This window comes from Acanthopagrus latus, chromosome 3, assembly GCF_904848185.1.
Source record: "Acanthopagrus latus isolate v.2019 chromosome 3, fAcaLat1.1, whole genome shotgun sequence".
Taxonomy (NCBI): domain Eukaryota; kingdom Metazoa; phylum Chordata; class Actinopteri; order Spariformes; family Sparidae; genus Acanthopagrus; species Acanthopagrus latus.
In genome coordinates, this window is record NC_051041.1 from 17,532,314 (window position 1) to 17,555,002 (window position 22,689).

At 41.1% G+C, this 22,689-nt stretch overlaps 1 protein-coding gene across 2 annotated transcripts; it reads left to right on the plus strand.

Moving 5' to 3' along the window:
• The first annotated feature begins 1,719 nt into the window (after positions 1-1,719).
• ago2 (argonaute RISC catalytic component 2) lies at positions 1,720-22,442 on the plus strand. 2 transcript variants are annotated; one of them, XM_037091458.1, is made up of 20 exons: positions 1,720-1,969; positions 3,255-3,302; positions 4,742-4,922; positions 5,030-5,150; positions 5,253-5,434; positions 6,028-6,164; positions 6,252-6,386; positions 6,633-6,720; positions 6,873-7,020; positions 7,118-7,237; positions 8,168-8,323; positions 8,418-8,551; positions 9,196-9,380; positions 10,043-10,202; positions 10,341-10,431; positions 11,292-11,486; positions 11,622-11,756; positions 11,964-12,065; positions 12,479-12,678; positions 12,787-22,442. In XM_037091458.1, the coding sequence occupies exons 1-20, from the start codon at positions 1,951-1,953 to the stop codon at positions 12,893-12,895; spliced, it is 2,646 nt and encodes an 881-aa protein (XP_036947353.1). In that variant the 5' UTR covers positions 1,720-1,950; the 3' UTR covers positions 12,896-22,442. The 2 variants fall into 2 exon arrangements, with proteins under 2 accessions (XP_036947353.1, XP_036947363.1); XM_037091468.1 differs by having other exon boundaries at positions 8,168-8,290.
• The last annotated feature ends 247 nt before the right edge of the window (positions 22,443-22,689 follow it).

The window sequence follows — 22,689 nt, forward strand, 5'->3', positions numbered from 1 at the left end:
TATCGCTGCGCTCACTGCACGGTGACTGAACCTGATCACATTCTATACAAAGCGTCCCTGAGAACACAGTTTATCATTTAACAAGGTGTTAATGTCCAATATGTACATTTACATCAGATCCAGTGTAGTTATGCGCCTTGTATAACATATTTGACATCACTCACAATTGTTTCACACATGAACAATTTCCCAAATCCACCCGGCTGCTCTTTGATTGGGATGTGGGCTCATCATTGATGCCAACATTGACCGGGTTTCCACAAAGGGATCATTAAAGATTCATCTTATCTCATCTCATCTCAGAAGCTGCAGCCCAGCATCACCGCTCAGCCCCTCGCTGCGCACATTGAGTGGTGAGCAGCGCCGACCAGTGGGCGGGCCGAGGAACTGCAGCGCCGAGCTCGACCAGGTGGAAACCCACCGAGAGGAAGATGGACCTGATCTCACCTGGAGGCGGGGATAAGGTGCCACATGCAAACAATGGACAACATTTTAAGGATTTAAATGAAATCTTATTGAGACATAACATAAAACTAAGGTTCAAAGTGCTTTAGGGCGACAGATGTGTGGACAGAAATCTGAGTCAGTGTTCTTTTATTGTCCAACAAACAGGGAAATGTGTCTGCCACAGCAGCAAAGGGACAGAATATTACAAAAAAAAAAAAAAAAGCCTTAACAACAGTAAAAAATAAACAATATAATGAAAAACGTTAGAGGTAATCAACAGTAATGGACACAATAAAGGCTAATTAGCATCACACTGTGCACAGGAAAAATCACTTTCACTTTTCGAGCTGCATTTCAGACATATTTCTAATTCAAGAACAAAAACTCGAAGCTTACGCATAATTACTGTTTAATTTATCTTTTATTTTATTATTTCTTCACGATTCAACACGTTTTGCAAACACATCTTATGATTAAAGTGTTCATTACATTTCACTTCAAGCTCAGTGCTTTCATTCCAAGCTGGGCGTCAGGATTAAGTAGTACAATATGTTTTATATTTTTCCGAGTAGTCTGATCTCACCGAACTGATCCGCGTTGTTTTTTCTTTTATTATTATACCCCGGAAACACTCCCCCCACCGAGGCCTCCAATTTCTTCCTGTGGTGTGTCGCTGGTTCAGAAGGCTTCAGACATTCAGTTTGTTGATTATATATTTGTTTACGGTCTGGCCCATATTTTAACCCACGTGATATACTGTTGTTCCCTTTTTTTTTTTTTTTATCATAAATAAAATGAACTGTGTTTGTGGTTTTTCCATTTGAATTCGGGTCAAGGCTGAGAGCGGGCAGCGTGCGTCTGACGTCACCGAAGAGTTCATTCATCAAGATAGTTCTCCTCCGTTTCACATGAGCAAAAACTGTTGGTCGTTGGAGACGAAAATGCGGCTTGTAACGCTGTAAGTTTGCAGGTTAATAACATGAATGTGGCAGACAAGTTAGCTCATATAAACTGTACGTAAAAAGCACAAATTATACCTTTTGTATTTTTATTTTTATTTTACAGAAGAGCCGACTTTCAATAGAAACATACATCAGACTTTTTTTTAAAATAAAGAATAAATATAATCCACCACATTAAAGTTTTACCTGTTAAAACACACAACTATAATGAATAAATGCAAAGATTGAGGCCGTTAAACGAGAAGTAGTCGAAGCCGGAAGTAGGTGGCAGGGCATCCTCTTGCCCCGCACGCGTCTTTTCGGTGCTATCTTTTTTCTCGTCTCCCGTTTTGTGTGTTGGGGGGATGGGGCCGTGCCGAGGATGAGACACTCCAAATATTTACCACTTGGCTAACTAAATATCTTTATTTCCCAACTGGGCTTCCTCCGTCGCTCTTGTAGATATAAATACTTTTCGACCACGCATGAGTTTGGGTGGAATTCGACGAACATAAAGTGGAGTATCTGTACGTCCACGACACACGCTCAAAAAGTCGACAAAATGTACTCCTCTGCTGGAGGTAAGTGGTGCGGCTAACGTTAGCATCAGCTAAGTGATGCAGCTAGCAGGAAAATAACACAGCAGCTGCAGCCTTTTTCTGCTACCTCGCGTCGAGCCGCTGCCGAAACACCGACTCGATCCCTGTTTCATTTAACTAGCTCTTACAAAACCCAACAGAACCTTTGATCCAGAACATGTCGTCCCAGTCTTAAGTGGAGGCATTAGTAGTGGGGGCAAGCTTAGCTAGCGTGCAACAACAAGAAGCTGCCGTTAGCCAAGTTAGCTGCAACGGTAACTCGCTCCCGAACTTGTTGTTAGTTAGCTTCCCGATTAAAATCTCACGAAAGTGGATCGAATGTCGGAGATTTTGTTCGGATATTGTTCAATCATAAACACGCACATAGTTGTTTTCAGTGTCTCGCTGTTCAACAACAAATACAGAGTTGGATCAATATTTAGCGGCCGACCATGCTATCTAATCTCATCACGTACCGTAGCCGGGGTTAGCTAGCAGCGTCCAGCACACATTTAGTAGAGTTAGCACAGGTTTATTTCACCAGGACTGACATTTCTTAACGCCATTAATTCGCCCTGTCAGTGTTACGGGGATAATGTGTCACTGTATGCTTAAAGTTTGACAGAGAAGTGTGTATATGAAGTTTTGCTGTGACAATAGTACGGTTTCAGTGTTAACAGTTGGCTCTCAGTGATGATTTTATATTGTAGCTTCTGTTTTTCATGTTTGTTTTTTAGCCTAAGCTGCAAACAATACCTTATAATTAATTATAATTAATTAAACAATACCTTATAATTTATTGCATTTCTTTTTAAATGTATTTCTTGTTTTCTGGGCCTGTTTGTGTGCTGCAGATGCATCTTTATTACAGGAAAACACTAACAGACGTGTAGCATTAGGTTGTTTCCAGGAGAATTGGGCGGCTTCTGCAGAGTTAAGATTGCCAGCTTGCTTGACTCCTTCTGTGTGCATGTTGATAAGAGTATGAAAAAAAAGTTGTCTCTGATTGTGGACGGTGGCCTTGTGGAGGAGATAAGAGAGCAAGTCCTATTAAAATGGGTGTTTGCAGTAAAACTGTACAAGTAAAGATGACTTTACCTCTTATTGCTACTTGCAACATTAAGAAATAGTTCATGTTAATCCTGCAGGAATTTGACATATAAGCATAATTGTCCACTGCAGGTTTAACATGTCAAGCATTGTGTACATTCACACTGCTCTGTTAATATAAGTACTGTGTGTGTTGTATTGTCAAGCATGTATAACATGTCAGCTTTGTCCTCTTTAGCTTCTGAGATGCTTGAGGGACCCCGTTCCTCCGGGTCAGCAAGCTCTGGTAAGATTTTCCCATATTTGGCCTTTATTTTTGGCCCCAGCATTGGTCCAGTGTTAATGGCAACATTGTGCCTTTTTCACATCCTTCTAGCATCACAGTATGTTCTCATCTGAAATACAATTTAACCTTCTGACTGAATGATTAGATTTTCCAGGAAATAGGACACAGGTGATTTGGTACCATGAGTGAATCTCTAGACGAAGACAGAGTCATTCGTGATAGTCAATTTCTTCCAAATGCACCTCATTTTGTCCTCTGAATGGCAGCCTGCACTTACAAACGCTAGAGGTTATTCAATAGTACCCACCATATATTAGAGGCTTTATGGGTGTTATTCTGTTTGAATGAACAGAGCTGGAGCACAAAGATAAGGTACTGAAGGGAATGGAGAGAGTGTCCTGATGGGCTCACGAAAGGTTGCAGATATATAGGGTGTCTTGGTTCAGTTTACCTTCCACAGATGAAAGCTTGGTGCATACTCTTCAGGATAACACAAAGAATGAATGGCAGCTTATAAAATATGTTTCAGGGTGTAAGAAGAAGCCTGAGTGCGTCTGATTTGGATCTTGGAAGGTAGAAGCTGGTGGTTTGTGTTTTTCCAGCTCAAAACTCAAAAGAAGATATTCATCTGGAATATCTGTGAAATACTCAGAATTAAGTGAGTCCACCAGCTTGAAGCTTGAACTAAGCAGCAGTGTTAGATGATGACTAGCTCCATGTTCTAAAAACTTGTAAACACGTGTTAAAGATTTATTCAGCAAATGTAAAATGAGACTCAACTAGACTTGTGCAGATAAATAACAGCCTTGATAACATTTTTATTTGTATTAAATGAGAAACAAAGATCCAGACTGCTCTATATGTGCCATGTATTGACCCAACAAAATGTAGGGAGGGTTCATGATAAGCTGTCATGAGAAAAGAGGCACTCATAGCTGCCATGGAACTAAAAGGCAAGGCAGCTGTGGACTGATTTGTTTTTGAATGGTTAAAATAATTACCCCTGGGATGCAATAACCTCAATCAAATCTGGGATAATGATCGCCTTGTTTATGATAAAAATGATTATTGTGCATGTTTTTTTTTCCTGATGATATTTTGTCAGAAGAAACATTGTGAATGCAACAACATATAAATAAAACACAACGCGCAGTGTGTTAAATAGATCTAACTCACGTTGCAGGTTGTGTAGAACTGTTAGAGACGTCTTAAATAAGACATCTTAGAGAATGTTTGCTAAGACAAAAAAGACTTTCTACATCTGATTCTTTGTGTAAAAGAGAGACTATTTTTCTGATGACTTGAAACATGCAACCATCAAAAATGTTTGTTCAGCAATTCTTTTTATTTTATTTAATCTAAAAATGCTAATTGGACCTTTTTAAGATCTTGTGTATTCTGAATCTAATTATGTGCTTTTTCTACTTTGCTGGTTACAGAACCCCCATCATCCCCAGTGCCAGAATATGTATTCAAGCCACCATCACGGCCAGACTTTGGCACCATGGGCAGGACAATCAAGCTCCAGGCCAACTTCTTTGAGATGGAAATCCCCAAACTGGAGGTCTACCATTATGACATCGACATCAAGCCTGAGAAATGCCCCAGGAGGGTCAATCGGTACGTCCATGTGTATGCTGAGCTGGCAGCGCCCGGCACGCAGTTGATCAGTAGTTTGAATATCCTGCACATTGTGGTAATTTGTTTTTCTTGCATTGTGTTCTTAGTGAAATTGTGGAGCACATGGTCCAGCACTTTAAAACACAAATCTTTGGTGATCGAAAGCCGGTGTATGACGGGAGGAAGAATCTCTACACTGCCATGCCCTTGCCCATCGGCAGAGATAAGGTTGTTATTTTCAAGATAAGCTGCGATAATAAAACACCCCTTACTTTTGAAATCCAAAAATCTGATTCTTATCTTTTCTTCTCTCGCCCATCTACCACACAGGTGGAGCTCGAGGTAACCATTCCTGGTGAAGGCAAAGACCGTAGCTTCAAAGTTTCCATCAAGTGGGTGTCTTGCGTCAGCCTGCAAGCTCTGCACGAAGCGCTAGCAGGGCGGCTACCCAGCGTCCCCTTTGAGACCGTCCAAGCCTTGGATGTGGTCATGAGACATTTGCCCTCTATGAGGTGGGTTTTTTATTATTTCAGATTAATTCACGTATGCTTGGTAGATGTACTCATTATTTTACATGTCATGTTTTCTGCTATGCTTCTTCTAAAATCAACCTCATCCATACTGCTGTCAGATGACCACAGAGGTGGTTTTGCAAATTTTAGTGCGAATTAAGAATTAAATGTATATTACATTATTGTATTGCTGAAAAGTGCGAGTCCATTGAACTAAGTGAAAACTTGCACAGTGAGTGGTTTTCCATTTGTATGCTAATAAACAGAAACCTAATTCATATTTCACACTGGAATCAGTCCAAACGGAATGAAACATAGCATGATAGAAAAGTGTTGTACAACTTGTTTTCCCCTCTCGGTAATTTCTAGGCTCAACTCCAGGCAGAGATAGCGTTGGATTTGTTTCAATACAGCGTGACAATCAAGTTGAATCGGCCTCAAACGTACACAGACATGTAATCTGTTGTGTTAAATACTAGAGATCCACAGATACCATTTTTTGCTTTGCTGACAGGTTGCTGTGAGCAACCAGTCTGTTAAATCACTTCTGTTTCTAAAACATATGAACCGGGTCCCTCTGTCCTCTGTTACAGGTACACCCCAGTGGGCCGCTCTTTCTTCACTCCCTCAGAAGGCTGTTCGAACCCCCTCGGTGGTGGCAGAGAGGTGTGGTTCGGCTTCCACCAGTCTGTCAGGCCCTCTCTTTGGAAAATGATGCTCAACATCGATGGTAATTTTAATGTGGATTGTGCTCAAGTTGTTATAAAGTACAGGTGTTCCTATCAGTCTCACCTCTGCTTGCTTGTTTTGTTTGCAGTTTCCGCCACTGCATTCTACAAAGCCCAGCCTGTAATCGAGTTCATGTGTGAGGTCTTGGATTTCAAAAGCATTGAAGAACAACAGAAGCCCTTAACAGACTCTCAACGAGTGAAATTCACAAAGGAAATCAAAGGTAATTGAAGTTCAGGAGGCTGAGTTAGTAGTAGATGTGCAAGTTAACTCAGTTAAGAGTTGTAGCAGATAAGAAACATGTATTTTTAAGTCTACAGAGTTTTCTACTTGTATGTTTGTCTCCCTGTCATGTAAATGGTTATTACCCATGTCCTTTGTCACACGGCCTTTCAAAACAAATGTGCATTTACTTTATTTTTTGAATATGTTCTTAAATACTGTTGTCGTCTAACATGATTCCTCCAAGGATTGAAGGTGGAGATCACCCACTGTGGGCAGATGAAGAGGAAGTACAGAGTGTGCAATGTGACCAGAAGACCAGCCAGCCACCAAACGTAAGAAAACTCTTCCATCTCATCTTTGTTCATCTTGTTTCTTTGTTGATTGTGCTGTTGCTGAAATACGTCATCTGCAATCCAGCGACAATCAGAACGTTGTTACATAAAATGCTTGAATGCTGATTGCTTGAAACCTTGACATCCTTCAGGTTCCCCCTGCAGCAGGAGAACGGCCAAACTATTGAATGCACAGTAGCACAGTACTTCAAAGACAAGTACAAGCTCATCCTGAGATACCCCCACCTCCCGTGTCTGCAGGTGGGACAGGAGCAGAAGCACACCTACCTACCTCTAGAGGTAAGCATCGTCAACCTCCTGAACCTAATTGCATTTTGAAAAGTATTCAGAATCCTGATTCCTCTATCTGTTTTTGTTTCATGTGCGTCCGCTTTAGGTGTGTAACATAGTGGCAGGACAGCGCTGCATCAAAAAGCTGACGGACAATCAGACCTCCACTATGATCCGTGCCACAGCCCGATCGGCACCAGACCGTCAGGACGAAATTAGTAAATTGGTAAGTTATTGTGAGGCTAGCAGAAGTGAGCTCTGCGACTGAGAACCATTAAAACCTTAAACAAGATGTATAAACCTTGGTTTCCACATGCTTGACACTATTTCCACAACAGATGGTAAAGAGTAAAAGTGTTTACATTGTGTTCACTGCGAAATGCCAGTCAAGATTATCAACCTGAGCGTACTGCCACAAAATGTCAAGGGTGGAAATGCCACCAAAAAAACCTTCAAACAACAAAAACCTGTAATATAACTGGCTGAATCCGGCCCGACACGTGACTGACTCCCCACATCAGAGGACTGAGAACACAAACATGTCAGCAACTCCTGCCAACAAATTTTCTTACCAGCCAGTTGTTGGTAGTCTCGATTGCAGTCATGTCACCATCACAGACAGTCAGTTAAAAGTCTTGATTCAAAATTAAAGAAAGAAACTGAAACAGAAAATGTTGGTGGTTTAAAAATGTAACAAGATTCAGTGGCTGCATGGCAAAAATAGGTTTTAGTTGGCTGTTGGGGTGAGATAAGAAAAGGGCAGACCCTGGCTGACGAGCCGTCAGTGTGACTCCATGACATTGGTCCTGTGGCTGATTCTTCTCACTGATACAGACTGACTGTAGATTTCATTCGTTGTGCATACACGATTTACAATATTTATGGGTTTCAACATGTAGAAAAACCTGTCATTCTGATTTGAAGTAAGGATCAGTGACATACATTCAGTCTTTAAATGAATAATGTTTGTGAGGACCATGTTGTGTAATATTTGTAGAATTGCCTTACACTATATGTCATTACTACGTTTGAGGAAAATGTCCAAATCTTGACTGAAATCGTAACTCTGTTTTGCAAAACAAGCACTTGGACGAAGGGACAGCCGGAGATGTTGACATCAGATCTAACTGCTGCGTTGTTCTGTCCCATTTTTAAGATGAGAAGTGCCAACTTCAACACTGACCCTTACGTTCGTGAATTTGGAGTGATGGTGAGAGATGAGATGACCGAAGTAAACGGCCGTGTCCTCCAAGCACCTTCCATTCTGTATGGAGGCAGGGTATGTGGATCACCTGGGGTCAATGCGTTCATGGTGACTTGGAATTAATACGCTATTGGTATTCAATTGTATTGGAATAACTAGAGGTGACTAGTGTTTATAATGCTGCTGTCATTATTCTTTGCAGAACAAAGCAATAGCCACACCAATCCAGGGAGTATGGGACATGAGGAACAAGCAGTTCCACACTGGCATTGAGATCAAAGTGTGGGCCATCGCCTGCTTCGCACCACAGAGGCAGTGCACTGAACTCCTGCTCAAGTAAGTGAAGGGCTCTAGCATGTTGCAGATGTGTTTCATGTCATTGTTAACCTTGATGGCAGGTAGACACACAAAGCATTGATACACTGGACCGTGAGCTGCAAATGTTGCAGCCACAGAAACGGCACCAGAGCCGTCTTATTTGATTTATGCCTCTGTTGGGTCTTTCAAAACTGTCACGACGGCCCAGTTTCCAGAGTCTTTCACTTTATTGCCCCCCTGAGGACCGAGGTACTTTAGCTCCACAGGGGCGAAGGGTTGCATGTTGAGTATGTACAGCTGTGCCATCATCTGCAGTGGCTTTGCTGGGTTTAGTCATTTGAATATGTCTACTGAAAAATGCCAGTTTCTGTCTTAATATGTTTAGTGCCAAGGAGAGCATGTGCAAGACTAAACATAATGTTCTTAATGTTCTTATGCAGTTTTGTTCTGGTAAAAGTAGTTGAATTTGTGTTTTTCAGTAATAAGAATATATATGTAGCATGAAAGTGGATTGATGGATATAACCTGATTTACTTTTTTTGAGTAAATATGAATAAAGTGTTTTTTAAACACTTGAGTCATGATACTTCAGGTAACTCTTGAGTATCCTCAACCACTGAAACTCACAGAACTGTCATTAACAAGTTCCTCGTCTGTCTCAGAGCGTTCACAGACCAGCTGAGGAAGATCTCCAGGGATGCAGGGATGCCCATCCAGGGTCAGCCTTGCTTCTGTAAGTACGCCCAGGGGGCGGACAGCGTGGAGCCCATGTTCAGACACCTCAAGTACACCTACCAGGGCCTCCAGCTGGTGGTCGTCATCCTACCTGGGAAGACGCCCGTCTACGGTGAGGGACCCACTCGTATAGTCTGTGTGATGGAGCGAGTGAGGAACTTTATTCATACGTATCTGTTCTTAAAGAAGAATGACCTTGTCCACATGAAATCAGTGCATTGTCTTGATGCCAAAAATAAATAATGTTTGACTAAATGATAATGCCATGGCAGCATGCAATTAGTGTTGGACAGTGTGGTGAATTAACAAACATCACAGACTCTGGTTAAAGCAAATGTTTTTGCTGTTGCAAGGCGTTGCTCAGAAGCCGCACATGTCCAAATCAGTGAGGATTTGTGTGATTAGAGAGAGTTATATTTGAAGCTCTGGCATTTTGGTCTGGTGAATCTGAACATGCCTGCTGCTTCAGAGCCCGCTGGGCTAGTTTTACTGCTGCTATTTCTGCAGTAGGAAACCACACGGGCCAAACAGAACTACATTCTCTCTGGTTCTTTCCAGGCTTCTCTTCCATTCGCCTCACAGCTCACTTTCTCATTTAAGCGTCAGTTATCCCGTCATACTCAGCGATAACAACCACATCAAAAGATCTGTATAAATAATACATTTATGTTAAGAAAGTCCAGAGCCAGATTTCTGTGACTGATGAGTGTGCCTGAGTTTTTTACCTCGTCACGTTTGATTAATACTTCCTTGTTGTCCCGCTGTGTCATGTAGCTGAGGTGAAACGTGTTGGAGACACGGTACTCGGCATGGCCACGCAATGTGTGCAAGTGAAGAATGTTCAAAAGACAACACCTCAGACCCTCTCCAACCTCTGTCTGAAGATCAACGTCAAGCTGGGCGGTGTCAATAACATCCTCCTCCCGCAGGGCAGGTAAGTGAAGATTCTGGGGATGAAATCCTGGTATGAATCAACCTGTTTGCCTCTGAAATGAGACACACATCAGCTGTTAAGTTGAAAGGGAAAGTATCATTTTCTTGTGCTGAATTTTTACTGGTGTCTACCCTCCAGGCCGTTGGTGTTCCAGCAACCGGTGATCTTCCTTGGGGCAGATGTGACTCATCCGCCTGCTGGAGATGGAAAAAAGCCTTCCATCGCTGCTGTAAGTGACATCACACCACACGACAGAAAGAATCACCCGTTGAGAAATACTTAAATTGGGTGAAAGTGCCAAAATCACAGGGAATCATCAACCATCTCTGCAGCTCTCAAGCGGCTTTCAACTCGATATCATCATTTCATGGCCAACACATTTATTATAGCGAAGTCTCAGTAGCTCCCAGAAACTCCTGTTGGATTCCACTGACACAGAGTACTAAGCTGCACACGGACAAAGTTACTGAGAGTTGATGATACAAAAGTAGCTGTGCGTCTGTCTCTAAAGTAGCCCCAAACCCATTAATGTGGCTTTAATGAATACGTCTACAGTGTGATGAACTTACAGACTAATGACTCGTTCCAAGTTTGCCAATAAATACAAACCCATGTCATTCTGCAGCTCCTGAGAGTTTACATGTCTCATGTGGTGAACGACATGTTCAAGTCACATAAAGAGCTCTTAGATTTTTTCATCCAGCCTTCAGTTATGAACATCATTCAGTGATTATAAATCATGGCTTTATTAAAAGCAATTAAACACAAATAAAAGAATACAAGCCATGAAAAGTTGATTACCAAGTCGACATCACATGGGAGGAATTGGGTTCAGATAAAAAGATTAAGAACGGTGAAAAGGATGGAAAGGCTCAAGGACTTTTAAAGAGATGACTTCACCTGACGGCCCCGCCTGAGGATATAAGGCTCTGAACAGGCTCTGCTATGTACTGTATCATGAATAAGACTCAGACAGACTTTAAAATCAATTATAATTTGGACAAACGGCCAATAAAGAGAAGCCAGAACTGGAAGGATGTGATGTCATACGTCCGTCTATTAATTTGGTAAGAATTATTTCCTTTCCAGGTCGTTGGAAGTATGGACGCCCATCCCAGCAGATACTGTGCCACAGTGCGAGTGCAGCAGCACCGTCAGGACATCATCCAGGACCTGGCCACCATGGTCAGGGAGCTGCTGATCCAGTTCTACAAGTCCACCCGCTTCAAGCCCACCAGAATAATCTACTACCGCGATGGCATCTCTGAGGGCCAGTTCAACCAGGTGATGCTGGTGATTATTTACTACACTTATTCTTCATTCCTAAGTTTGTGTCAAAAATTTTACATGTTTTAAAATGTTGAAGCAAGTTTTTGACCCGTTAACCTTTTTGATATCCTTGGACTTGAATACATGCAGGTCCTTCAGCACGAGCTGCTGGCGATCCGTGAGGCCTGCATCAAACTAGAGAAGGACTACCAGCCTGGTATCACCTTTGTGGTAGTGCAGAAGAGACACCACACCAGACTGTTCTGCATGGACAGAAACGAGAGGGTCAGTATTGTGTCATCAGAAGGAAATGGGAGGGAAGTCTGTAATATTTTAAACAAACTTAAGTCAACAAAGGAGAGAGAAAACACAGCTTTGTGCCCTACATTATGTTGTTTTCTATGCACCATATCTAATGTCTTTGCTTCCCACAAAATGTTTGTTTTGTGGTTACTCCTATCTGAGTGCAGCATTTTTTGTTGGTCTTTACAGGTTGGGAAGAGTGGCAACATTCCTGCAGGCACCACGGTGGACACCAAAATCACTCACCCATCAGAATTTGACTTTTACCTTTGCAGTCACGCTGGCATTCAGGTAAGAACTGAATTCTGACCTTGTGTTACGTCCCTGTAAGGCCAGGGGATGAGCGGAGTAACATGGTAAAATAAAACCAAAGCTAGAAAATATTAAATGTGCAGTCTGTAGCGCCGTCACTCTGGATCCTACACACCACAGCTGCCCAGCCCACTGGCACCTGCAGCATTTTATATCACCTGGCTTAAGTGCCAGGTAGGATCAGGTGTGGACCTTCACACACTGGCAAGGATGTGAAAGCACAACACAAAAACTTAAACACCCTGACTGTAACAACTTTCTGATAACTTCAGTTTGAAAAACAATAAGATAATCAGTCAGACTGGCCAATAAGAGAAGACTGTTGAGAGTGAAGGCAGTGATTCTCAGGCAGTGAGACACAAAAACAACTTCATCATCTTCTCTCCCTGCAGGGCACCAGCAGGCCGTCTCACTACCATGTGCTCTGGGACGACAACCACTTCTCTTCAGATGAATTGCAGGTCCTCACCTACCAGCTATGCCACACTTATGTGCGCTGCACCCGGTCAGTTTCCATCCCAGCACCAGCTTACTACGCCCATTTGGTGGCTTTCCGGGCTCGCTATCACTTGGTGGACAAAGAGCACGACAGGTAAGGACTTGGAGCCTTTAACTGTCATGTTTTTGAACAGCCATAAACACGTATTCTTGTAAATCGTTGAAGAAGACCCCCGATGACATTGTGATGTTGCTGTTTCAGTGCCGAGGGCAGTCATACATCAGGCCAGAGCAACGGGCGTGACCAACAGGCCTTGGCCAAGGCTGTTCAGATTCACCAGGACACCCTGCGCACCATGTACTTTGCCTGAGAGCACACAACCTGAGGCTGTGGTGGGTGAGACCCCACTGATGAAACACACTACCCCTCGCTGTCTCACTGTCAGCTGTAGATAGCATCACAGTGGTTTCACATCATGATCTCCCTACCTAACAGACCTGCCAGTCAATCATATGTCTACAATTGTACTTCAGCCCCAGACCCATCGGAACCAAGCCAGCTATTAGACTGTAAGATGCAAAAGAATCCCTTTGTCGGGGAGCTGGAAGAGGTTTTATTTACATGTTGTGCATTAGTATGTGTTTGTACTTGTTGTAGGGAAATATGTTGCAAAGTATGAAAGGAAAAGTTTGTACACTGATTGATGAAATCTAACGTTTTTAAACTAGTGGGCAGTATCATGATACATCGGGGATGATTTAAGACTAGAGGAAGCTGTTCGCCCCCCTTCTCCTGATTCTGTTGTTTGTTAGGGTCTTGGTGCTTGAATGGAGAAGGGTCAAATTCACCAGAAGATGAGGAGGCCTGTTCACTGTTTATATGCCTAAATAGTTGCTCCTCTGAAAAACATTATTTATCAGCCAATCAAAGCAAAGTGCACTGAGCAGAATGGGTACTTCAATCAGGACAAAAGTACTTAATATATTAGGGTTGGGTGCGATTTTCCACATTGGGCACTATGTGCTGCAAAGTGCCATTTGAGACCATCGTTCTGTCGTCATTTCTGTGTGAAACTATTGATTATTCGGCCCACATCTGCTGGGGTTTTCAGTATTTGTCCTTGATTGACACTGATGACCATTTTATGCCAAATCTGGTGACAGCTTAGTAAATGAATTCTTTGCATCAGATTTGTCATCAACCCTTAAACAGACACTTAGTTTATTCTAGTTGAGATCTTTTAGTGTTCAGAGGTCAAAGAACAGCCCATTTTCTCCAACTCTGCCTCTCGTGTTAGTCTGAACTGAAAGAGTTGCACCAGTCATCCCATGCAGAGAAACAGTGTATTGGGACTGGTTCCCAACAAGGACACCTTTCTAATGTACTCTGAGCCGTGTTGATGAAAGACACATGATGTAGAACTCAGCATAGAGGGGGAACTTGATGACATTTTTCCCCCCCTTAGGTTTTTATAGTCTAATTTAATTTCAATCATTTTTTTTTTGTAATGAATATGCATGTAGCTGACTCATGTTTTAGACATTTAGGCGTTTGTGATACTGGTTTTATTTCTTCCTTTATACACATTAACTCTTCTTCTATGTTTTCATGTATATAGCAGCAGCAGGAGAGTGTTTTCTGCAGCGTCTTTGTCAGAGCGGGATATTTGTGTGGCGTCTCGATATATATCCAGGCATTCGGTACAGTGGAGTGAGAGCTGCAACATTTTAGAGTTTAACTGATCGAAATTCCCTTAACAACAACAACAAAAAAAATTCTAGTGTTTGCTCCTGGGATTGGGAGCAGTCGTCGCACAAAAGCTTGGGTTTTATGCAAATGACTTTTTGTGAGTCTTTATACTATATAGTAATGTTGGTAATGAGGTATATTTTGAATAAGCTTTCAGTGGAAGCTGCTGAAATTATTACAGAGATTTTTTTTAAACGACGGGCCCACATGTAGTCTAAATTAACACTGTCTATTTGTATACAGATTTTAAGTGCAAATATTCTCTTGCCTTCTAAGACTGTTACAGTCTTACTAATAATTCTAGACATTTCCTGACATCCCACCTGAGTTTTACTACTAAGTTAAGCTGGCGAATGTTCTCATAGTCTTGATTGGAGGGCAAGTAGTATACATTTTCTAACTATGCATAATTTTTAACCAAGAGATTTAGCGGTGGGGTATCTCACACAAATTTGGGTAATTTCTAGAGCTAGATAATCAGGGCTTTTGTTGTTTTTATTTTTTAGCATGTTGCATTTAGTAGCGTTTCTTAGTGCTTATCAGCGTCTTCATGCCTTTCTAACGGGGATGAAGTATTTATGTGGTCATTTGTAAAAACATTGTAGATTTTATAGCCTGAAAAATTGGGTGTATCCTTTGTAAACACACAATCTTTTCATAGCCAAACAAGATTACAAACTTTTACATGATTAATATTCAGAAAAAAAAGACATAGAAGCACAAAAAGGACATCTTGATTCTAGGTGCTAGAAGTTTTCACTGTAAAAACCACCTTAATTCCTCACTGGACTGGTCAACAAGGCTTTTTACTTGTACGTTTTAAAAAAGATGCTTCATCTCGAGGATCTTTGCTCTCCCTTCGACGACCTCTCTGTCACCCTTTTTACTCATTTCCTGTAAAGCAACTAGAAATCCGACTGACTGTGTTTGTGGGGCATTCTGAAAAAAAAAAAAAATCACGTACTTGATATTTACTGTTATGATGTCAATATTGTTCTTATCGGTGCTGGTCTCACAACATGTAAATTTGGATGCACTTTTGATAGCAGAACGGTGGCGCTTCTCTCTACAGACGCGCGTTCCTCAATCGAAGCAGGAGGCTCGGCCATATAACTGCGTGACACTGGTGTAATTGTATGGAAATGGCCGTGTGTTCTACCTCTTGTTACCTGTATAAGTGTTATGGTAACATCACACTGCAGGCCATTTCTGTATAATTACCCCTGCTATCTATCTATCTATCTAATTGGCGTTGTTTGAGTCTTGCATTGACAGCAGAGGTTTTAAAACGCTTGGTGTGCATGATTGTGAACGCGCTTTCTCAGTTTATGTTGTTGTGATTTTCTTTTTCTTCATAGTTTTACTCAAACTGATAAGAGAGAATGTGTTTTTTCCCTTTTTAGTGGTTTTGAGCTGTACGACCAAATTCTTGAAGTGTGTTTTGTATTCACACACAGCTTCTCCCTTCTTTCTTTCCTTTTATTCTATGCACCAGTGAAATGACACACCTTTAAAAAAACAAAACAAAAAACAAGTACAATTGAAACCCTGATTTCCCGCCTCAGCCCACTTCAGGTGTTAACATAGCATATCCTTGATCTGGAGAAATTGTAAAACGTGCCCAAGTGGTGCTGTTAGTCAGACTGTTAAAAGTTACAAACTATACAAAGACAATAAGTTTGTAATTCAGCAAGGCATTTGATCAGTTGCTGCTCACCGCAGGACACGTTTTGTCATCTTTCACACGAGAACGAATGGTGACTGGATCAGATGAAGCTGCAACGATTAATCGATTGACAAAGAAAATCCATCGCCAACTATTTTGATAGTTGAAAATTGTTATAGTCTTTTTTTTTTTTGTCTGTCAAACATTTGCTGGCTCCAGCTTCTTGAATATGAGGATTTTCTGCTTTTCTTTGTCATTTATGATGGTAAATGAAGAGTTGTTGGGTTTTGGACTGTTGGTTGGACAAAAGAAACCTTTTTGAGGCGTCGCTTCGGGATCTGAGTTGTGTTGAACCTTTTCCTGGGTTGTTTTTCGTACATTTTCTGAACTAAAAGATTAATTGTGACAATACTCCAGCAAATTACCCATCGTGAAAATAATCATTAGCTTCAGCTCTTACTCTGGAGACCAGTCGGGTGGAGCCCTGTTGTCGACTCTGTGTTTGGACACGTAGATGTCCTCAGGGAATAATAGAAAGTGGGAAAGTGAGCGGGAGTCCTACATTCAGAACATCACGGTGTCTTTTTAGGAGGTGGCTTTGTACATGTTGTTACTGCTTCTTCATTATTTACATTACCTTTACCAGCACCTTAAAATAGCAGATCATAATGGCATTGCTTTTGCTGGAGGTTAAAAACATTTGACAATGTTGTTTTTGCACTAAACAAGACTGGAGTTCTGTAGCTGTTGCAGCATTTGGACTATTTATCAGGTGGCAGCCTCTCTTTTACTTTTTTATTTTATTTTTTTAAACTTAAAAAGGAGCAGTTGGTTTTGGTGACTCTAAGACACACTTGCCATTCAGATCACCACACCTGCTGATCGGGAGGGATTTTGCCAAGCCAACCAACACCCAGCATGTCGTCTTTCAGATATATCCCAATGCCTTTTAAATGTTAATGAACGAGTGAAAGTTGTAGTCGTGTGGATGGGTTGCCTTTGTACAGTGATATGGGAGAAAGGTGCTTTATGCAAAACGAACTGACAGGTGTTGAAAAAGAGCCGGACAGTCCTGGAGCTCACCTGGATGCCAAAGGGCTGCGCGAGGGAGGAAGCGTGACACAGACTGCAATGTGAATAGAATAAACATTGTTTCTGAGGCCTCGCTACACAGCCAGAGACGAAACATATCAAGATCAGGAAGAGGCTTTTTTTCTGTTTCACATAAATCTGCTAAATCAAGAATGTGTATGGAAACACCAGCCTGGATGAATGTGGCACTGCTTTACAAGTTTGATGGTGCCCAATGAGCTTAGTGAGATATTCAGAATGAACCCTCGTGGCATTATGGGATGCTTTCTGGCAGATTCGTCGCCTCAGTTTGTCAGTTGTTTCTTGAGGTTGTGGTTTGTAAATTTAAACGGCATATCATAAGCTAATTTTATCGATGAGTTCATTTTATTTTCTTGATACCAGGTTATTTTACTTCTGTAAGCATGTGTTTTAAATTGAGGGTTTGAAGAGGTTGAGATGAAATTCCTCTCCGCCTGTTTTACTTATTTGCTTTCGAATGGTTTTGGAACAAGATAAATTGAATCCTTCCAAACCGTTACCGTCTGTATAGTAACGCCTCTCCTGTCTGCCTCTCATCCGTCTCTTGTAGAGAAACTATTGCTAATATAAAGAAACCTCTTGTAGAGTAGAACCTATTTTCCTAACTCCAAATAATAACAATGAATGTACTTAGAGCCTGTTTGGTTTGTAATATTGTACAGGCGATCCATCCAGTACATTTATACTCATGTTTGCTTCTCTTGTACAGCCTTTTCTTTTTGTTTTTGATGTTTCATTTCTCCTATTTATAGGCTTTGATAATTGCAGAAAGTATTATGTTTCCTCCTTTAATATTTCCTTCATTTAGATGTCGCCTATTTCACCGCTGATATCATTGATCTTTTCACCGATTAACGCGAGATAAACGAGTCTGCAGTGGCGACGTTGGCTACTGTAGTTGTAGGAGACAAAACGTTTCACACTGGTGCAAAGAGTAGTCATCTTTTCTGTTCTGGCGTCATGCTTGTGTGAAGTGCTGTGACATAAAAGCTGTGTGAGTGTGTGTGTGTAAATATATGCTGGTTGCTTTGGTGTGTGATCTTGTTTGCTGTTAGATTTTTGGCTTCTGCTTAAGCCCTCGGCCTGATATTCCTGTCCTCTTCTTCAGAGTTGTCCTGTAAAATCCTTTAAAAAATTCTCCCCATGTTCGTCTCACTAACCGTTTCAGCGCAGCGCCACTTCAGAGCAAAGAAACTAAGGTGTTTGTCGGCGTGCCGCTTGTGTTCCTCAGTGATTGTATTACTACGCAGCTGTCTTTCCATATTTTGAAAAAGTACCGTTTATGATTTACATGGCACTCACTCCGGCTTCAGCTACATCATTTTCCTGTTCCTATTCATAGATTTCCTGAAGCATCACTTTGTCTTTGACAGTCAGTCTTTTATCTCACGTCCCAATCACTCGTAGCCACGTGACACTGGTGTGCACCCACAAGGTCTCTCTGTTTCAAAGTTATCCTGTATTAGTGTTTTTAGCTACAAGTCTGGATTAGTAGTGAGTATAAATTCAAATGAGGTACTGGCAGACCTGAGAAAACCCAAATGTCCACTGGAAGTCCGTCAGCAGCCACATTTCCACCATCTCAACAACTATTGGGTGGATTGCTGTGCAGGTCAAACTGTTCACTTATACAGTGAAATGACTCAACAGTTACCTGATGAATCAGCACATCATGTTTTAAGAACAGTCACCCAGACAATGATTGTGTATCTCGTTCAGTCACTGGGTCAGAATTGTAATATTCATCCAGTTCTTTGATTTTATGGCCAAAAACCGGCAAAACTAAGCTAACCATTCCCATCAGCCTCAGCTGCACTGTGTTTTAGTTCTAACCAACCGATGTTAGGTTGTCGTACCATTTCAAATTAAACATTTATACACAATACGTGTGTAAAAAAAACTCTCAAGATAGCATTCTTTTTCTTTTTCTTTGTAATTAACAACCTGCACACAGTGCTGGTACCGAAGACGTCAGTGACCACATACAATACATTTGTAATAATGTTGAAATATTTCAGGTCGAAAAATTTGACAGTTCATCCGTTTACTTACAGTTTAGGTACTTGGAATACTATCGAATGCGGGTGTTGCATCATTTTAAACATGCGGTATCAATGAGTTTTGATACTTTTGACCTAACAGAAGTGGTTACATTGTTAACATTAGCATGTTAGCATTGCTCTTGTGACCATATTAGCATTCCATTGTTAGCTTCTCCTCAAAGTTTAGCCTCACAGAGCTGCGCAGGCTGTGGACTCTCCTTCCTGTTTGACAGCAAACATGTTTGGAGCTCATTTATGATCAACGTGGTAAAAAAATGCCGTCTTATCCTCACATTGTATCCGTCAGTTGTCAATTCTTGACAGTTGTCAGAAAATGTAGTCATTTATTTATGCACACTCAAAACTGAATCTAATGCTGCAGACACACAAGGTGCTCAGACGAAAATGGACCCAACACGATATCAGAATGTAAAACGATCTCTGGCTCAACGGAGCCAAGACAAAGACGTAGCTGCTTCCAGTGGACATCCGGGACCGGGCCCGGGCCTGTAGTACACCTGACCTGGACTGTGGAGAACTGTTACCAAGCTTCACCAAACAAAACCGATGCCATCCAGCTGATCTACATGCATCCAATCATGAAAAGGCTCATGTGGGTATTTTTGTATTTTCAAAGCGTTTCTAGTCTTCAGAATAACTTGGCTTTTTATTTACCAACTAAGAAAAAAAACTACCTCAGAGCAGTGTCAGGTGCTAGCTAATATTAGCCCTAATTTATAATAATGGTAACAAAATCAAAATTCCTTGTGACCAAACCAATACAAGCCAATATCTTGTGAGAGCACTGTTCTTTCCTTTAAACCTTAATAAATGGAAAACCAAGTAAATCACGTTTGACTGGTTGGTTGCTTTAGTTGGTTACATGTTAGGGGACCAAATTTTTGTAATTGGGAGTCTCATTGTTTCACATGAGTCCATTTTATTTTTCATTTTTTATTTTATTTTTCAAAAGATGGTGAGAAAAGCAAACCCAGCACAATCTAGGACTCATTCATGTAGTGAAACTGACGGTAATCACGAGCGGATCGTATATCGACAGAAAACGTGCCATCATACACTTTGACAATGTTTTAATACTCCAGTAAAACGTTGGTGATATGGAGGAATGATTGTAGTGGCGGTGAAGATTTGTTGGAACGATGTATGTACAGCAATAACGTTGGTGTGTGGGCTGTGGAATCGCTGGTCATTTGTCTTTACGCCAGTCTGTCCTCCAGGCAGCGCTCGATAAACGTGTTAGACTTTTATTTAGCAGGACGATACTTTGTCTCCGTGTTTGAAACCAGCTTTTCTCTTTTCATTTTACCAGAATGTTGAAATTTTAAGGTTTCGTACTGGACAGAGCCACTCCACATGATCAAATGCCCACATTTCTCCCAATACTGCAATAAAAGTTCATTTTCCACTTCTACGATTAGCCAGACTCGACGCCGTTTCTGTCAAGGATATAAGATTGTAGTCTTGCATGCAACAAATTACAAAGGGAATATACACATTTGAACATACTTTTACGATGCATTCGAACATTGTAAACTTCAGCGAGAGGTACATCTGATGTTGTGTGGCGATTAACTAGTTTGTCGTGATTAAATGGAAAACATCCAGCGCGTTTTGTAGTCGTTTTATGTGTGCCTTTTGTCGGATCTCTCTCTTCTCTCTCTTTCCACCTGCCCCAACATTGGGTTTGTGAGTCCTTCTCTACATTTTTGACGGAATCTGCTGCGCCACATATAAAAGAAATTCCATTTTTAATGATCATGCAACCTTGAGTGTAGATGCTGCATAGAACGATCAGTATTTGTGTTTTGCACTTTCAAAGCAGTCTCAAAAAAAAAACTTGCCTGCCTGAGGTCGGGCAGAAAGTAAAAAGAAATAACTGACGAGGTATTTTATGCTATCAATAGGAATTATAAGGAATAATATGACTTTGAAGAGCTTTTCTAAAAAGGTTGATATATCTATATATATTCATGAAGTACCTCATAAGCCTGATATATGCTGCATTGACTTTTTTTTCTGTAGTGTACTTCATATTGTCCAATAAAATCTTTAATTTCCCCCTTTTTTTTTCGGGAGGTTTGAATGTCACACCCAGCTGTGCACAGGCCACAACCGCTAAATCTGATGGAGTTCTCTCGTAACGAAGGAGTATGTTACACCTCGTGGCCAAATGATAACGTGTCATTTATGCAATTTCTACGCAGTTGTCATCAGAATCCTTCTCAGCTGTAGCCACATCATATAACCATGCTCTGTTTTTTTTGTTTTGTTTTGCATGTTCTCTGTGTCTGTGTAGCCAAAAAATATCGGGTTTAGTTGACGAAGAGTTGACGTGCACCGAACGCCCCGCGAGGCTCCGCGGTGTCACACAGCTGTTGACTCAGGTATTGTCGTGAAAAGGGCTGTATCTGCTTACCTGTGTCCCCCCTGCTCCTCCTCCCCGTACACCTTTGTCTTAAAATAGCCTTAGATCTACACGTGAGGTTCTTATTTGGCCTTAAAAGTTGAACAAATTATGCACTACAATTTCACAGACTTGACAGAGAGCTCGATTCCCGTTCAGACACTTTTTTTTTTTTCCTCCTTCTTTTTTGTTTAAAGAGTTCGTGTCGTGTCATTGCCATGTTATCTACCTCCTATGAATGTAGGGGCTGTCCTGGAGTTGTAGTCGACTGCAAAACCTTTTTTTTTTCCTGCTCATTTAAGAAAAACAGACAATCATCTGTAGACTCTTGAAAGGTATAAAAGATATTCCCCTATTCATTCATACATAGAACTAATTCCAGGACACTCCAATTTTTCTTGATGTTTTTTTTCTTTTTTTCCCTCATTGGCCATTTTCATTTTATACATTGTGCTTTTTTTCATTGTAAGCCATGATGGAGAAGCAAAGTGACCAAAGTCTCTTGGCAAAGGCCGCCCTGCACAGCCGCGTGAATTCAAACCTCCCGTCATTTGTGTCATTTTGAGCTCAGTTTTTGAGTTGTTGTTTTTATTTTTATTTCCTCCTCTCTCTCTTCTCCCTTATTTAAACCACGACATGCCAAAACTGAATTTGCTGTCATTCCTGTTCTGGTGAGGGTCTTTATGTTGCTGATTTAATTTGTTCACATCCACTGCTAAGCTCCTTGTTCTTGTTGTTGTAAAGTTGTAAGCTTTGATTTCTATTTTACATTTCCTTATTTTTGTTAACAAGTATGCTTACAGAACACAAGATATGCTGTAAAACCCTGTTAGGACATAATGTGAATACGTATCACTTAATATAGTTCACTCTTTGGCTTGACTGTAAGTTGCGTTAATTAATAAAAATGTTTAAAAAAGTGTGTGTTGTGATTCTTCTGTTGAATCTTTTACAGTTTCTGCTGCTTTACACTCTCACTCCACCACTTTGTGGAGGCAGATATGGTGCTTTTATGTGATGACTTCATTCTACACATATATTTTATTATTTACACTTGTGTTTTTCCTACTTTGACTTCAGCATCATGCCGTAACAAGTGACTGTCACTGTTCAGTATACTGCAGTTTAACACTGAACACGTCAGGAGGGACTCGACTGATCAATATGTG